This window comes from Lissotriton vulgaris, chromosome 6, assembly GCF_964263255.1.
Source record: "Lissotriton vulgaris chromosome 6, aLisVul1.2, whole genome shotgun sequence".
Classification (NCBI taxonomy): domain Eukaryota; kingdom Metazoa; phylum Chordata; class Amphibia; order Caudata; family Salamandridae; genus Lissotriton; species Lissotriton vulgaris.
Window position 1 is genome coordinate 1,377,077,777 of NC_141694.1, and position 19,312 is coordinate 1,377,097,088.

Genomic DNA, 19,312 nt, shown 5'->3' on the forward strand with positions numbered 1-19,312 from the left:
CATCTTAAGATCCCTAACCTTCCTAATTTCCCTGTCTCTATCTTCATTCTCCCTATTCTCATGATATTGTGCCACAGCCAAGATACCAGTCATAGTTTGGGCAGACCACATACTATCAACTTTCCTAAGCCTGGCGGAGATCTCAGGAAGCAAGTTGCTGACAAACTTATAGACAAATACTGGGTCAGAACCTGGGGTCCGGGGATCCAAACCACTGTGTCCCTTGTATTCTGTCTCAAAACGGGTAAAGAAGTCCGCCACATTCTCATCTTTTCGCTGCCTACAGGTGTTTATTTTATCCTAGTTAATGACAGTTTCCGGCAAAAGTGTTTTCATAAACGTCATTTTTGTACCGGGCAAAGTCAGGATAGCAGCTTCTGGTTTAGTCCCTCCTACCCTTGCTTCTTCCATAGCCTCTAAGTCAGCCCATTTTCCTCCCAATGCCACTTCATGGTCAGTATGTCGAATCTTGTCCCAAATTTCAGTGGGACAACCGTACCAAAAAATAAATCTATATCCTCAAGAACGAGAGTACCTGCAGATATAATCTGACCTAATTCTCTGTAAAAGGCAGCCGGATTCTTCCGGGGATCTGGCAATTGTCCTTTTAACTGCATTACTTCTGACCTTTTCCAAGGAACATGAATTCAAAGCCTGCGCCAGTGTGCTTCAACAGCCCCATAGCCATTATTTTGGGCATCGGTAAGTGCGTTAACAAAGACAGGGGCCGCCTCGCTCATTGACATAGCTGTTTCCAGAGGGGTGTTGAGAAAAGTTGTCATATCACGGTAAGCCATTACAGCAGACATAGCGCCAAACATCCCCTCTCCCTGAACATCGCCTATTTTTTTTTGTGATCTAAGGTCCATTAAGCACATTCTCAAATCTTTGCATGACACATATATTCAGCCCAGGTGGTCTGTTCCATAATCGTCCACTGAGAAAAGGTGGACCATATTTCTTTAAAGGTATAAATATTCCCGTTATTTATCCAACATTCACACTGTTGCCTCTGTAGGTCATTTTCTCGAAGGGACGAAAAGTTGACTGCAGAGCGCAGGGAGGCCAGTCGGGGGGAATTCAACAATTTATATAAATCCTGCTTAACTGTAGACCACGGGGAAGTAGGAAAAGGGCGGGTAGGGGTAAGGCCGCAGGGGTTAGGCGGATGGAGTCGTGTTGTCCTTCCCGCAACGAGGACAGGGTTAACGGGTGTGGTTGGTGTCATAGGAAAAGTTGGGAAGGTCCGTGTGACAGGGAGAACAGTAGGAGGGGCAGTGGGGGCAGGAGTGGGTGGTGGCGGGGGTACATGCGGGTTGTGAGGCATCAGGGCAGGGTACATTGGGGCATATGCAGGAAGGCTTTATAGCATGCATCATGACATCAAGCAAGGAATCACCTTCTTCTCCCCCTTCCATATGGCCCTTTCCTTTCTCCTCACGAGCTGGATAACATTTTTGTACCCGTGCCCCATGCTCCCCATCAGCTATTTCTACTGATTTTGTAATTTGATTTTGTAAATTTTCTCTTCCGTGGTCGGCCATTGACATACGTTCCTGTTTTCTTTCTTGAGCCTTCTGTTTTCTAGCTCTCTGCTCTATCTTTTTCCTCCAAAATCGGACAGATTCAAACCTAGACGGGCGCGTTTTCTTTTCATTAATTGTTCCTCTAAGCTGGAGAGAACTTGGAAATTAAAGGAGCCATAAAGTGGCCACTGTAATTCCGCGTTACTTTTTTTATTTATATTTTACCCAGAATGAGGAAAACATTATGGCAGAAGGGCCATGTTTAACATACATCGTATGGCCAGGGGTCCCTTCTGGAGGAAGCTGACAGACCGCCTCCAGCTGGGAGTCCTGCGTACAAATACAACAACATAATCTCTTGAACTTACTACTGACTGGCATGCTAAAAAAAAGATAACAGACACCAGCGGGTTTTTTAAAACTCACCTTGCTTGCTTGGCTTTTGCAAACGTCAATACCAGCAGAATCATACAGAACAGACACCAGCAGGTTTTTAAAACTTCACCTCGCTTGCTTGGCTTGGCAAAAGTCAATAATAACTTGGTTTTTGCAAAAGTCAATAACAGAATCATACAGACTTGGTGGATGATCAGTCCACCCTTACCTCACACAGGGGTAGTTGTCATCTGCAGACGTAGGGCTGTGTCCTGCTCCAGAAAGGTTTTGCTAGGGGACTCCAGCGAGAACGTGGTCATGTGGCCCAGAGCGGGTGTGGAGGGACAGCGGGCAAGTCGTTCGGTCTACCGGAATACATGAATCCCTCGGGTAGGGTGCCTCTGTCTGAGTCTCTCCGTGCACCTCCTCACATTCACCGGGCCTGACCTTTGTGCTTGTGGAGTTCCTGTTCAGGCGCCATTTGAAGAACCGTGATAACCCACTTACTGGGTCTCGGCGGCGGGGGAACCGCCCAAATCTTCCATACTTAGTAAAAGGAGACATAGGAGCCTTAATCTGCCGGAGGAACCCAGATTTATTTCAATAGCCCGGGCTATGGAACAGAGTCCCAAGCTAGTCAGAGGCAAAACCCAGGAGGCTGCTACTTCACTCTGTAGCTTACAAGCCTTTTATACTTTTTCATCCCAGTCGGTTAGCTGTTAGTTCATTGCTTAATCAGGGCAGTGTTTGCAGTTGATAACCAGGTCCAGACGGCGTTTGTAGATGGTGACCTAGTCAAGGCTTGGTACACTAAGCCTTGATCAAAGCAGAGAGAACAATGATTTGTCTTTTCAGGTCATTGTTCAATTGCCTTGATCAAAGCCCGGTCTTTCAAGTAATTGTTTAATCACTCTGATTAAGGGCCGGCAGTCAGACCATTGTCCAGATAACCTGATCATGGTGTCAAGGATGTTTACCAGGCTGGGAGCAGGAGATGGAGAATAAACCATTTACTCAGGGTGAGTGTCTCCTGTCTTTCTGGTAAACTGCAGAGAACAGGGGCGGGGGGGGGGGTTGGGCGTGTGACAGTTCCTGGGCAGAAATGCAGGCTGCAAGATGGTTTTTGTCGTGTCAGAATTTTCCTCAGGCATCAGCAAAAATGACCAGGTGGGTTGTGTGGAAGTGTTTGACACGAGATGGCAATGAAAAAGCAATTGAGTCCCGGTACAAATGATGCCGATCTTCCTCACAGGTACTGGGGAGAGAGAGCAGGCATGGTAGCGGCTTCCTGGGCCTATACGTCAATTTGCCCATTAATTCGTAGCCTGGAAGAATGAATATGGAGGCCCAGGATAAGTTCTGGCTTCGATTGCCATGCTGGAAAATTGTGGTGGAGCCACAGATTTGTTTTCTGTACTTTAGCAACTTTATTCAAAGGGGCTAATTGCGGATGATAATCCTGCATCTTTTTAGGTAGTGGCAATTTTGAAAAGCTATGCCACTGCAAGTAAGTATCTCCTCCACAAACTCCAGAATACCGCAGCCAGACTTCTCCTCGATATCTCACAACACAGCCACATTACCCAACACCTTTGCGACCTCCACTGGCTCACTGTCGAAAAAAGAACAACCTTCAAGCTGCTCACACATGCCTACAAAGCCCTCCACAACACCGGACACCAATATCTCAACGACAGAATCTCCTTCCATGTCCCAAAGAGAAACCTCCACTCGGCTGACATCGCCCTAGCCACGATCACTCGCTTCTACAGGATCAGAGCTGGTGGAAGATCCTTCTCCTACCTCGCAGCCAAGACCAGAAACAAACTCCCCCCTTCACTTCCGACGGAGCATGGCACTGCACCAATTCAGAATGGACCTCAAGACCTGGCTCTTCGATTGACCCTAACGGAGCCAACCACCCCCGCAACCCCCTTCCCCAGCACCTTAAGACTCTCGCGGGTGAGTAGTGCGCTCTAAAAAAAAATGATTGATTGTACTTTTTTTTTTAAACTAGTGCCGCAAATTGGGTTCAGTTTAAAGGTGCTTGCTTCCTGGAAATCCTTTTTGTGGTTTTTCACAATTCTGCTTCAATATTTAATATTCCTTCCCATCTGAATTCCATTTCCGTTTATGAATTTCACAGTTGATGTGGCATTTGGAGTGTACAAAGCATGCTTAATGATGTAATTTTTTTTTAAAGAATTGATAAAACGTGCCTATTGGATTGTGGTTTATTTTCTGTGGAAAAGCCTGATCTGAACCAGCACATGAGAATACAGTGAATTGATAAAGATGGAGGGCTAAATGAAAAATAGATTGTATCATTCTCTCCTTTTGTAAGTCCTGGTTTATTCCATTATCAAACCTTCTACCATTCTTTGTGTGATATCAAGCTTCATCGTGCCTCCTTGCAGATACTGATGCCTGTTGGCTTCCTGCTTTTCCAGTAGTTTGCCCACAGTTGTCGGCCAGTTGTTTCTCTTTCTTATGGAACTGCTTCTTTTACCATGTGTGGTTTGTAACACCTAAAGTTATGTGTGTCATGGAACTGCACAAGGGGTAATCGATGGAGCAGGGCTGCCAGGAAAACGAGTCCTAAACCAGTCCTCTCTTAAGTAGCACAACGTGTACTGTTATAAAATCACTGTACACTAAAGCTAACACAAATCTGCTTTCTCCTCCTTAATTAGATTTTCAAAATTAAGTAAAGAAGAACTACTCTTCTCCAGTGTGACATTTTCAGGAGTCTAGCTAGGTTAAAGTGATTTGATTCCTGACAAGGCCTATTCATAAAACATGCAGGTGTATTATCTACACATTGAAAACCTCTTTTTGCAACTGTTCACTTTGTTGGGGGGGTGGGGGTGTTATCTTTTCCTCCATCTAGCATGGCCCCACTTTTATATAATGAGCATTTCGTTCTTTGGTGTTAGGAGTGGCTTAGCTACTTTATTTTTTAAGTTTTAAGAAAAATTGTATTAATCATAAAATAAGGCATCAGTACATAATGAAGGAAGAGAAATGAGGGAGAGAAGGGAAAGGGAGGGAGGGAACAAAGAAAAATAAACAAGATATACTTTTACAAGGAGTTGAAATAACAAAAAACTCATCATGGGCAACAGGATTAAAAGGGATACAATAAGTGTACAACTGAAGCAAATGCAAATAATGACATATTAGGTAATAGTGCAGAAAAATAAAGGAAATGAAAAGGGTATCAGGGGGGTTTGGGAACCACCTGTTGAGCGGAACGTGGGCGAAATGTACGAGTAACACAGGTATCCAAATACAATGTAACAGGGAGCCATAGATCTGAACGTTTGACTGCCAATTGGGCAGGAAACACAAAAGCAGTATCAAGTCTGTGATTATAACAAACATTATACCACCATGCTTTAAAAGCAATGTGAGAAGAAGTCTTCCAATTGATGGTAATCTGTTGAAACGCAACTGCCAATAACAAATCAATAATGCGAACAGGTAGATCAATCCCCTCCCAGCAAGGAGAGAGGCTCCCTAAAAAGAGATGGGTGTAGGATAAGGAAATACAGGTATGAAAAATTACATTAATTTGAGCCCAAACCTGCAACCAAAAGTCATGCACATGTTTACAGACAAATAACATATGAAACAAAGTAGCATGTGGTAGGGAGCAGGACCAACAAGCATCTGAAACAGTTGAAAATCGCTTGCTAAGGGTAAAAGGAGTATGAAGCAACCTGTTGTAAATGAAAAACAAGGATTGCGTCAGACGCCGATCGAGACGATTTACGAACCTTTGTCCATATCCTGTCCCACAGGGATATTGGCCATGAAGTATCAAGGGTCCTGTTCCCACTGCTCCTCTACCTTGGACTTGGACCTAGGAGATGTATGTGCATGAAGGTGTTTGTAGATAGTAGAAGTTTTAGGAGTAGTATGGAGGAGAGAGTGAAGTCGAAGAGCTGGGTCAGAAGTGGAAGAGGGTGCTGTTTGCATGAGTCGCGTGTAAACCTCCATAACCACTGCTTTCAGTAAGAGATATTTGGAAGCAAAGGATAAAGGTAAATCCACGGAGGAACATAGAGTGCTAAAGGGCTGAAAGGTGGAATTGGAGAATAACTGCGAAATCCATAACAGTCCTCTGGTCTTCAAGGATTTCCAGGAAAAGGGTCTGTTATTAATTAAAAGATACTTGTTGTGCCAAATGGCGGACGAGAGAAAGTCAGCAGTAGTCACAGGGGGAGGAGGATTGGAGGATAGAAGGAGCTTGACAGTGAATTTATGGATGAGGGTGGGAATCGAAGAAGGTTTACGGGAGAAAGAGATATATTCAGCAAAGGAGAATGGGGAAAGGAAAAGGCGCTCAACCTTAGTCCACAAAGGGCAGGGGGAGGCAGGATCTTGGAACCAAAAAGAAGCCTGGCGTAGCAAAATGGCCTTGTGATAAGCTGGAAAGTCCGGGAAATTGACTCCACATTTAGAAGCAGGGCGAATTAGTTTAGCAAGGGACATTCTGGGTTTCTTGGCATGCCATAAGAAAGAGGACAAGATCGAATTAATTTTCTTAAAGAATTTGGCTGGGATGGAGACAGGGATATTAGAGATTGTGTAGAGAATTATGGGGGATAACATCATCTTAATGGTGTTGAGGCGACCCCACCAAGATAAGTAGAGAGGATGCCACCTAGCTGTAAGGTCAGATATTTTCTGAGAACACTTATTCAAACAGAGGGGAATGGTATCTGATATAGTAGGGGTGATGTGTATACCCAAACATTTAATATGGGAAGGGCTCCAGGCAAAATTGGAAGCATTGAAATCCGGTTTAAAGGTGAATTTCGTGAGGGGAAGGATCTCACATTTGTCATTGTTGAGCTTATAGCCCGAGATGGAGGTGTAAATCCGCACTTCCTCTAGGAAAGCAGGAATGGATTCTGTGGGATTGGAAATGAAGAGTAAAATATCGTCTGCATAAGCAGCAAGTTTAATGGAAAATTCTGCAGTCTGAAAACCATGTATGTCGGGATTCTGGCGAAGTTTGGACAAAAAGGGCCCTAAAGCGAGATTGAAAAGGAAAGGTGAAAGGGGGCAACCTTGGCGAACACCTCTACCAAGATCAAAGTAAGCGGAAATCTGACCGTTCGCACAGACCGCAGCCCGTGGGTGAGAATACAACAAGGAAACTAGGGAAATGAATTTAGGGCCAAAACCAAACCAACCGAGAGTATGGAAAAGATATGGCCATTCGACCCTATCAAACGCCTTCTCAGCATCTAAGGCAATCGCTGCAAGGGAATGCTGGAGATGGGATGACTTTGACAGTATGTTAAACAATGGTCTAGTATTGTCAGTGATATACCGACCCTTGACAAAACCAGACTGCTCTTCGCCCAATAAGTCAGGAAGTAAGTGATCCAACCCTATCGCCAAAGCCTTAGCAAAAATGTTGTAGTCAATGTTGACAAGGGAAATGGGCCTATAATTCTTGCAATGCTTCACATCCTTTCCTTCCTTGGGAATTAAACAAATGTGTGCATCGTAGAAGGTACCTGAGGAGTTACCTAGAACAGCAAAGGTGTTAAGGAGAGAATGTAGTTTCGGAAGTAACAAGTTGGAAAAGTGAAGATAAAATTCAACTGTAAAACTGTCAGGTCCAGGGGCTTTATTCAGTTTGAGATGTTTGAGCGCGGCGATCAATTCCTTCTTCGAGATGTCATCCTCCAAAGAAGAAAGATCAAGAGGGAAGTGTGCAGGTTTTTGGATAGTAGAGAAAAAATGTGTGAGAGAATGGGTAGAAGGTTGGGTTTCTGAGGTGTATAGGGTTTGGTAAAAGCGAGAAAAAGCAGTAAGGATATCGGCATCTTTATGCTGTAAGTTGGAATCAGTGTCCTGAATGGATTCTATGTTCAGCTTATTGTGCTTGACCTTCAAATAATTGGCAAGGATTTTCCCAGCCTTGTTCTGACCTCCATAAAATTTAGCACTAGACTTAAGCAAATATAGGAAGGCATCCTCCGTAGACTTTTCTATAAATTCCATCTTGGTGGCGACGAGAGCTGTCAGACTATCTTTAGAATGCGAGGTAAAGTAGACATGTTCCAATCTCTTAATGTCACACATGAGATTCTTAGTGTAATGGCGTGCAGCTCTATGCTTCTTTGCAACATAGTTAATAATAAAGTCGCGTGCTGCTGCCTTAAAAGCATCCCAAACAGTGGGCTTCGGGATGGAAGGGACATCATTGAATCGGAAAAATTCATCAAAAAAAGCAGTGAAGGGAGCAGTGAATTTGGGATCCAAGAGGAGGGTATTATTAAAACGCCGCCTCTTGGGACCGTCAATCTTAGGAAGCACATCAACGCTGATTACAACAGGGGCGTGATCCGAAAGCAAAATCGGACCAATTTCAGCAGCGGTGAGTGTTTGAGGAAGGGTATGAGAAACAAAAATGTAGTCGATCCGCGACTGAGATCGGTGAGACGGAGAATGAAAAGTAAACTCCCGCAAGGTCGGATTACATAGGCGCCAGGAGTCAACAAGCTTATGTTGGGAGATGGCTTGAGTAAAAAGTTTGTGCGGTTTATTGGGAACATAAGTGGCATCAGAATTCCTATCAACAAAAGGATCTAGGGGATGATTACAATCTCCAGCTAGAATAAAATTGTCATCCATAAATTGAGTAATAAATTGAGAGAATTCAGCCCAAAAAAGCCATTAAGAAGGGAGATTGCAACACCTCTAAGCGATAGTCTGACATGTGTCCACCTGCCATTAGTATCCGATTCTTGGGAAATGATTGTAAAAGGGAGAGATCTACGACACAAAATTGCTACACCATTACGTTTACCATCACCTTGGAATAAAAGACCTCACCCACCCAACCTCTCTTAAGCTTTGCAGATTCTATATCGGAGAGGTGGGTTTCCTGGAGAAACGCCACATCAGCATTTAATTTGGCAAGATGTGATCAAATGCGTTGACGCTTAATTGGAGAGTTAATACCCTTAACATTCCATGATGCTATGTTCAAAGACATGCTATAAAAAATAAGCTATAAAGTACAACGTATACAAATGTAAGATAAAAACCCATGAAGAAGGATGAGTAAAAAGGAAATAGAGATAGAATAGAGATGAAAAATGGAAAAAGAGAGAAAATTGGTGAGAAAGAAAGAATGTTCAACAAGAGAGAGCAAAGTAAAGACTAGAGAGACGTTCAGATAGGTTAAAGGAAGAGGAGAGCGAATATGAAGAAATCTACAACCTGAAAAAAAAGAGGTTATAGTTTCTGCACAAACAAGGAAGCTAAGACACGTGAGGACGAGTAAAAAATAAAGGAAATAGAATAAGAGGAGAAAACAAGACGAGAAGGATCCGGGGGGGGGGGGGGGGGGGAGCCACATAGGCAAGGCGACAAATCCGTGATTGGCATGGCAGGATGCTAGGGAGACATCATCAAACGAGGAAGAATTCCTGTGGAAACAAAGAGGGGAAGTAGGAGAACAAATTACATAAAATAAGTCAAACAAGAGCAGGCAACAGCCAACAACAAGGCAGCTGAGGGAAAGCAACAGTCAAGAGAACAAAACTAAATAGAAAGACAAAACATGACCAAACGTGGACATCGTAAAAACAAGAACGAACAGGACATCATCTCAGCCAGGATGAGATGAGGAAGGCCCAGAAGAGTCCATTGCGGTAGTCTTGTGTGCATTAATGAAGCTGTGCAGGCGCACTGGATCTTCATAGGTAGTCGTCTTGTCGTTGTAGGTGACTTTAAACAGGCAGGGATGGTACAAGCCATATCTAGCACCCATGGAGCGAAGGACATCTCTCATGCCTAGGAAAGCCTTCCGATGATTGGCAGTCGCCCTAGCGTAGTCCTGAGCGAAGAACAGAGAGGAACCAGTCCATGATAATTTCAGTGAAGCTTTGGCAGCGGCGAGAACCTTCAGAAGGTCAGTGTACTCCAAAAAATAAAGAATGAGCCCTCTTGGCCTTTGGGACAATGAAGCAGATGTAGGTGGGCGACCCAATCGATGAGTGCGCTGAATGTTAAGAGTCGTACCCTCTGGCAGATGGAGTAATTTAGGAAGGAAGGACTTAAAGAAAGTGATTGAGTCCGAACCCTCAAGACCTTCCACCAAGCCGTAAATGCGAAGGTTGTTCCGCCTATTTCTATTTTCCAATTCCTCCACCTGTTTCTGGAGAGCGCCTACCTGCGAGGTTAGATGAGAAACCGTGGTGTGGGTTTCCTGAAATGAGGCAACGGACTGTTCGACCGAAGAAACCCTCTTTTCAATTTGGGACCAGTTGTCCGTGAGAGCTTGAAGCTTGATATTAGTTTCCTCCATAAAGGGGCGCAAGGTGCCGATTTCCTCCAGAAAAGGACGAAAAGATCTTATCTCTTCCAGCAAGAGTTCCATGGAGACAGGTGTAGACGACTTGAGAGGCGAAGGAGGATCTTTTTTCAGTCTCTTGGTGGTAACTTTCCCCACTGTTGACTGAGGAGGTTCCATGGCAGTATCAGAGCCAGACGAGGAGAGAGAGTTCTCCAATTTAGAAAAAGCTGAAAATACTTTGGAGTTTTTCACAAAGGCCACCTTTGTTGTGGTGTTGGAGGGTATACGTGACGTAGATTTAAGTCGGCCCATGAAAAACAGGCGAGAACAACCTACGCAACACGTGCTGCCCACACAACGGGGTGGGTTCCAACGAAACGTGCACAGTGAAACACAGAAATCCACCAAATGGAAAGGTGAAATGGTTCCGAGGCAAAAATATGTGCAGTTTACTGTGGAATTGAGGGGAAGAAAATAGTCCAAAAAGACACTCTTTAAGACAACAAGGTCTTAATCCATAAAGACGCCAAGTAAAAGCTGATCACCAAGTGGAGAATCACATTTGCCCCTTAACAAGACATCTGCAATGTCAAACATCGCTGAGTAACAGCAAGCAGACAAGAAGCGGCAGTTATTGGCGTATAAATTCGTGCAGCACACCATCATATAGAGCAAGAGAACATTGATGAAAGCATTAATTGGCGTGTACATATAGTGATGAGGCGGTAGAAATGCGCTGTAAATCCGAAGCGGTGAGCAAGGATAAAATCAAATGGTAGATCCTGGGAACTCCCCTTGCCACTGTAACCAATGAGGCTGAGGTAAGTGAAGCGGCATGGCCAAAAACGTGTCGTCGCACTGTGGAGCAGAGTAAGAATCACCCAACTGACAGATAATGTGTGGCCAATGTTCAGCAACAACTTATGAGGAGAAGGCAGTCGCTTCGCAACTCGGGCACTCCCACGCCACATCATCAGAACATTGAGATAGAACACCAGAACCCTCGCAAAATGGCGGACTGAGAGAAGCAAGGATGTGGAAGCCCCCCACATCAAAACTGAGGCAGGAGTAAGCTTGCAGACCGCCAAGAAATGAAAAAAAATATGGAGGTTCCAGGAGGTGGGTGGCAACAATCACGAAGGAAACCCCATGCGGCAGCAGAAAAACCCGAAGTGCGCGGCGTCATAAAATGGCGGCCGTGCCGCTACCTGAAACGGAGCTGGCGGCCGTGACAAAGTTCTCGGTCTCAGGGCATATCAGCAGGGAATGAAGAGTTGCGGTGGCATCCAGGAGTGGTCCTCCTCCTAAAAACAGCCGTCCATCAGGAAAAGACGCGCCGTAGACGGAGCGCCTCCCGAAGCTTCAGTGGAGCTTCACACGGGCGCCGCCATCACCATCGGGCGCCAAGCCACGCCCCCCGCTTAGCTACTTTATAAAAGTAAGTTTTCCTACAAAGCAGAGGTTTTTTTCCTTGCCACATGTCTCTGCAGTACTGTAAACCTGCAGCCCGGTGAGAGCACAGTGTTGCTGTTTGGAGACATACATTTGTTTTCATACAAGTGGGTGGTGTTAATACAGACAGGAGCCTGAACTATTTTGTCGAATGCCCGATAGAGCTACCTGGTTTAGCTATAGGGGAGATGGACTGTGGACTCCCTCCTTGGCCGTCACCTACCCAGTCGGCCGTTAGACAGACCTCATATCGTCTCTCCCTGTTGTCTCTTCCCCTATCCCCCCTTTCTCTCCTTCCATGCCCCCTTCTCTCTACGCGCCATTTATTTTGCCCTCCATGTTCCTTTAATTGCTTTTCCCATTGAGACAGAGCTATTTGGCCAATGCCCTGTGGAGCTACCTGATAGCTATAGAGGAGATGGGTTTTGGGATTTCCCCTCGACCGTCACCTACCCAGGCGGACTTTGGACAGACTTTCCCTTTGTCTCTCTGCCGTATCTCCCGCCTATCCCTTTACCCTTCCCCCCCGCCCCCCCTTCCCCTCTACACTTCAATTATCTCGTCTTCTATGTCTCTTGCAATTGTCTAGCAACTGATGTACATTGAAACTAATTTGTAATTGTAATTTTTGTGGAACCTCATGTAAAGCACTCTGATACCTCCGGGTCTAGCCAGCGCTATATAAAACTCTTGAATAATTAATAGTGTGACATTGAACTTCCATGTCACTGTAGCACTTTTAGCGCCATGTACACTGGCTTTAATGGATAGATAAATTAGCCAGTCAAGTGAAGCCAGAGCAGAGTATATGCATTAGAGGCAAAGCACAGACAATAGACCACTGCTCAGCAGTTTCACAGTGCATAGAAATCTAGAACCCGCAAAATCAGACCAGAAAAAGTGGGGGTACTGCAGTAAGCATTATGCTAATTTAAATGTATTCATTTTTTACGGTGGCTAAAATAAAGTTACGCTGAGGTGTATTAAATATCTGTATTGTTGCTCTATTCACCCTGGAAATTGTATTTTAGTTGCAGAAAGTTCATTAAATAAATAGATATCGCATATTAATACTGCATGATTAGTAAAGCTATAGAAAAATGCCATGAAGTCTAAAAGTGTACCCACATTTGCAGTTTTTTCTTGCTTATCTTTAGTTGCTCACATAACTGTGTTCGGCAAGTAAATACTTTCTGTGTGCATTCACGTCTTTACTATGTATGGCAGTGAGTCCTCAGAATAAGTTGATTGCTTTCTTTTCAGTACCCCGTGGAACCACCGGATTGCAAAGTAGACTTTCCAGTTCCATTTGCTATTTCCTGGACAGCACAGGTAAAGCACGAATGTATTCTATGTTGATCTTTGGTTTAATGCATGTTGTTCTTTGGCAGACTTGCCTATCTTATTAATGTGTTTGAAAGTTTTAAACTCATCTCATTCTAGACTGAAAACAATATCAAAGCACTTGAGACTTGCTTTACAACCAAAAATATAACATCCAGAAAGAAAGATAGAATTGATTCACAAGTAATAAGTGCAACATGAACTATCACAAATCACTGGCAAATTAGCAAATTGGAAACTTAGCCAAGAAAGTAATATTTGGACGCCTGGCTTAAAAGGCATTAAGTACTTTGTAATCCACGCTCTCCTCTGTATCTTACCAGTGTTTTTTGATAGTTTATCTTCTCTGAAACAGTGTTCCACATTAAAGTTCCTCTGGCCGCAAGTCTACAAATGTTTGGCCAAGGAGGACCTGGCTTGAACGAGGTAGTACATTTTACTGCAGTAGTATGATGGACTTTTAACCAGTCCCAAAATCAACTTTATCAAGATTTTCTGTTCAGTTTGTTCCAGCATGCTTATCATCCTAACTGGTCCTTTTTTGTCTGATTTTGATGTACATGATTCACCTTCTTGGATAATGCTCGATATACTGCTTTGCAGTATACCAAATTGCCATCAGTGCTGGTAGCAACATCTGCCTGTGCAGTTTTGACATTAGAGGATACATTTTATCAAATATGATGTTAAAAATGACATACCAATTTATTAACAGGATCATTAACCTGCGGAAAGTCTGATTGTATAAGTGCAAAAATGAAATGTAAAAAAAAAAAGTCATTTTCGTGATGAAAAGGATTTGGTGCTACTCAGATACATATAATAAATCATTGTAACCAGTATGTGAAGATAAAAACTGCAAATTATGGGATACATTTCATTCAGAAGGAAAACACAAAGATGGCTTGATATGGGATATCGCTCTGTGCTTTGTTGGCATGTGGCGAAAATATGCAGGCTCAGTGTGGAGCAATGCCTGCTGTTTAACCTTACTACTTACTGATTCTCTGTATTGAGGCAATTCCAAGAATTAAACGAGGATGGCTAACTCATGTAATGTGACCTGCTTCATCATTTGCCACCTTGTCCCACCCTGGTAAGATGGTACTACCTGGGCAGACTCTACTTCAAGGTGGGGGCTGATCTGAGGGAGTTCTAAGATATTGCTTATCTTTTCTGGATTATACTCCGATCCAGTTTTTTTCATTAAAAAAGACTTGGGATAAACCACAAAGTTTCCTTTATTAGGGTGGTTCCATAGGCTTATTAAAAATTACCAGAGGTTAGACTCAAGAGGCATATATCAGTTTAATGACGTATGTGTCTCACTGAGTGGAAGATATTGTGCATACATACTATATTCAGATATATGCCTCCTGAGTCTACCTTCTGGTAATTTTTAGAGAGGGGCCAAGGACGTAAGAAACGAAAAAAAACGGGATCAAAAAGTCTCATGGATGGATCCAGAAAAAGATCTAAGGCAGCCAAACAGTAGGGAACCCCAACCGGGAACAAGCAAAAGCTAAGGGACAATGGGATAAATCTATGAAGCATGTCACGTTACGTGAGTGATCCATCCTCATCCAATTCTTGGAATTGCCTCAATACAGAGAATCAATAAGGTAGTATGGTTAGACAGCAGTGATTGCTCTACACTGAGCCTTTATATTTTTCCCACAAGCCAACAAGGCATAGAGCAATATCCCAGGGTGTCATTCCATCTTTGTGTTATTCCATGAGAGTAAGGGCAAGCGTGAGCCCACATATGCCCTCGATCTCTCCCTGAGTGTGATTCAATACATTTCCTTTTTACAACAGCATTATAGACACATGTATTATCATCTGCATTGAGACCATGTGGTGTTTTGCAATCCAGATTCAGAATGTATTTCATTTCCAAATGTCTCTGCTATCTGGCGATCAGCACCCCTTTTGGTACTTTGTACTGCATCAATGATAAAATAGTTTAACTGCATCACATCTTGATTGTGCACTTGCACAAAATGCCTAGCCACTGGGTAGGTACGGCCCCTATTTTTTATGGGCCTCAAATGTTGCAGGACCCGGAGCACTGTACTCTTTACGTACCTCAAATTGAAACTACTTCTTAAAACATAAACCGCAAACTCAGTTTTGCAGTTGTACGAATCTTTGATCTTGTATGGTCTATTGTGGAAGGGAGTCAGATATTCAGTAGTGTTTATCCCGATTTGTCATGCTCTGCATTTAGTACATTTACGGATCCCTTTGCCAGCTTTTATGACTAATTACTTCGGACTACTTTTTACGAGATTTGCAAAGAGGGTGTGGAAAGATCGAAAGGGCGCAAGGATATGAACACCTTTTGGACTACTTGGTGACTCTGGACGGAGACTCAGACACGCTAAATTGCTCTTTGGGTTCTCTGGAGGATTTTGGGGGGAACATGGTGACTAGGTGTAGATTAGTTGCGAGGGGATGGGGAGGCACTACGGTAGCCATAATGGAGACATTTATTCAGCAGCATGACAAGGTGTATCTATGGGGGGAGTTAGTTGTGTTTGTTGTCTGGTCGCTGTAATGATATGATGGTTAATGTAATATGTTTGGCACCTATATTATATGTTTTTTATGCACTTATATGCAAAAACCTTTACCTATTTGAAATATGTATTTTGCTTGCTTGAATCTTTTTGTGTATTTACTACATCTTTTTGCATGCTACACATTTTTGATAGATTTGTTATAGGATGTATCTGTTTACATCTTTTTTTATGCATTTGAGCTGCCACTTTTAGCCTATGTGTTTCATAATTTGGCATGCTGGTTTGTTTGCTCTTGTATGCAAAAACTTCTACCTATTCGAAAGATATATTTACCTGCTTGATTATTTTTCCCTATTTTCTACATCTTGTCACGAGCTACACATTTTGATAGATTTGTTATAGGATGGATTTTTTTTGCGTACATTTTTACGAATTAAAGCTGCCAGTTTTAGCCTATTTATTTCATAATTTGTCATGCTGGTCCTTTTTAAATCTTTTTAGAGCTATTTATTAGATGTTTTTGTGTGACTTATTAATCCTATGTATTGCATCTTGTATATGTGTACTGATTATTCCTGGTGCTCTATTGATTCTATGTAACTTATACATACAGCAGTTGTTTTTTATTAAGAAAATTATAAAATATGTTAAAAAATAATATAAATCTTGGCCTAATAAACCAGCATTCCTCCACTGGGTTAAATCAGACTTATATTGATTCCTGCCTGGGATATCCCGGATCGTCGCAGCTTCATTTGACATAGTAGGCCGTGTTGTTGAGTTGTTTATAGGGCTCTGCCTTGTACGTGTCCAGTGGCCATAGGACAATATTTCCACCCTTGTCGGAATTACTGATCACCACCTCATTATGAGCTTGCTGTTTCCCAATCAAATTCCTATACCTCTTTTGGTTTGGATTCAATCTAGGTTAACTTTTATTAGCAGTGGTGTATAAACATTTTACTCCATTAGCAATCAACATTTTGAACGCATCCACTGAATCTCTTGAGGTTAATGGCAAAAAGGTTGATGCCGGTTTAAGTGGTGTGCTGGCCTCTCCCCAGACATCTAAATACAGTGTATCTATTACATTATGTTCAGTCACTGGTTCCATGATCTCCCAATATTAATTTTCCAACTCACTCAGTTCTTTCATAGGGTATAAATCGGAGACTTTCAAATGTTGTTCACAATTGCTCATTATCACTGTAGTAGTTATTTGCTTGATCACAATATGGAGCACCAGTAATGATCGCCATATTGTGATCGAGCATACCTCATAACCTGACAATAAGGACATAGACTTGGATCACTTTGAACAAACATCTGAACACCACCATTACAAAAATGATCTTTATTTTGTTTTGTAACACATACAACGTCTTGGGTATTTTAAAGTTTATGTTTGTGACAATTAGTTCCCATTGTATATTATGTATTGATTGTTTACTCACTTATTGTATATATGAATTCAATGGCCTTTGGGCTAGTGAAAGCACTTATGGTATGTGAATGTTAATATACCTCAGGTTTCTCTAACCTCCTCTGGTCAATGACTCATTATGAATATCAAATTGTACAAATGTATTTGTGTAGAAAACTAGCCAAATGGGTGGCTAGCCTGAGTTGAAGTAGGAGCTAATTCATTTAGTATCAGATACTGGAGAAGCTAGCCTATGATCATTTAGACTTTCTCTCAGTGCAGCATTGCTATTTTCTCACCTGCTATTTGTTCTTCTGAATCTTAAACAGTTGTTATAGAGGCGAGTTGCTCTTGATAACAAACCACTCCTTCCTCTTCAAAGTCCTTTCTGGTTCCACAACAAACAGATGTTTTCTTACCAATCCAAAAATTCTTTATTTCGGTTGTCAAAACCATAAAAGATACATTAAACTCATTACTAAAATAGGAATATTAATGTCATTCATAAAACACATTAGAATACATTCTGTACATATAGGTCATGACACATTACAATGAAACTAGAAAGTTTAAAAAGTTTTAAGACTTAGAGTTCAACATCAATTAGTTGGGAACGTTTAACCCACATAGCTTGCAAATACTTGGAAAGTGCATACACAGTGGGACTAGCTCTGTCCGACTTAAGAATTCTAAAAGCATAAGAGCATTTTCTGAAACCCAGATTTCTGCAAAGTGGTATCAGCCAGTACTTTCTGGATTTGGTGTAGGCTGGGCAGAAGAAGAGAACATGAAGTTCATCTTCTCTGTCACAGCTACACCCAGGACAGGACTTGTTAGTAGAGGTCGACCACTTGCTAGTAAACTCCCTAAGTGGTAGGGTCCCATATCTCCATTGTATAAAAAGTTTCCTCGCTAAAATTGGGAACACAACATCCATAAAACCTCCAAAGAGGTAAGAATTTTTAAAAGTTAAAAACAAATTGGTCAGGGTGCCGTGAGTGGTGGAGCAAACTGCCGAGTTCAATTTGTTTTCCCTGAAGATCCTGTTAAGATCCTTGAGTGACACATCCGAGCAACCCCTTTCCGGGTTGCGCCACATGTCAGACAAGCCTAGACTCATTAGTTCACGCTTAACAAACCTCAGCCAAGGGATTTTACAAGCCTTATTATAGCTTAGTATCTGCTCTAGCTCTTGTCTGTAGTTGAGCAGATCTGTTGTAACCCATACTCGACGCCAGAACCTAAGTGGCTTCAGTGCTAGCTCTTCTTGGATGGGGGGCAGGCCCAGGTCTAACCTTAACGGTAACAACGGGGTGCTTTGGGGAAGTGACAGCAGCCCTCTTATAAATTTTGTTTCTATTTTAGTAGTATCAGAGCCTGGGGAGTGACCCCATAGCTCACCACCATAAAGAGCTGCTGCCATTGCTTGGCTCTTGTAAATCTCAAGAGCTGGGCTCACCGGCTTGAATGTCGATGTATTAGAGACTTTTGAGATTCCGCCCACTAGCTGTGCTAATTTTAGTTCTGCGTTGACTTGCTGGAGTCGCCAGGATACATTTTCATGTAGAGTAACCCCCAAGTACTGGAATGTCATGACCCTTTCGAGCCTCACACTACCCAAGATCGGATTGGGTCTAGTGGATGGAGGAGGATTGAATATCATAAATTTAGTTTTGTCAATGTTTATCTCGAGGCCACGACACCGGCAGAAGTCCCCAAAACCGTCCAAGATTCGTTGAATTCCCATCGGGGACTTGGAAAGCAAGAGGGTGTCATCGGCGAACATGATCGCTGGCATCCTCCTGCCGGCCAGCCTGGGCGCATCATTATCAGGAATACCATCCAGATGAGAAAGTACACCATTAACATATAGGCAAAACAGGGTCGGTGCCAGGACGCAACCCTGTCTCACCCCTCTGGCGACCGGAAATCTTGGTGACAGAGCCCCGTTTCTACCGCATCTGACTTGGGCAAAGTTTCCCATATGTAGCCTTATCAGGACATTCAGTATTTGAAGCGGGACGCCCAGATCTTGAACAACCCCCCACAGTTTCACCCTCGGCACCAGGTCAAAGGCGGACCGGAGATCCACGAAGACCATGTAGAGGCTACCCCCCTCAATTGTAACAGTTTTCCAGTACAAAAGGATCAGACGGAAAATCTGGTCCACAGTGGACGTGTTCGTCCGAGGCTTAACACTTCCATCCAAGCTAGCAGATGAACAAGGACGAGTCGCGCAAACATTTTTGGCGGGACATCAAGCTAATAGGCCTATAGTTGGCTGGGAGCAGAGGAGAACCCTTCTTAAAAATTGGGACTATCTCCGCTCCCAGCCAAGTAC

The 19,312-nt window shown here is 43.1% G+C and overlaps 1 protein-coding gene across 1 annotated transcript in view; it reads left to right on the forward strand.

Annotated features, from left to right (window-relative positions):
• The window catches only part of FANCL (FA complementation group L), a 306,249-nt gene that overhangs the window by 115,904 nt on the left and 171,033 nt on the right, over positions 1-19,312 (forward strand). The window contains exon 7 of the mRNA XM_086927492.1: positions 12,943-13,011. Coding sequence (XP_086783618.1) covers positions 12,943-13,011 — 69 coding nt within the window. The remainder of the gene's footprint in view (positions 1-12,942; positions 13,012-19,312) is intronic.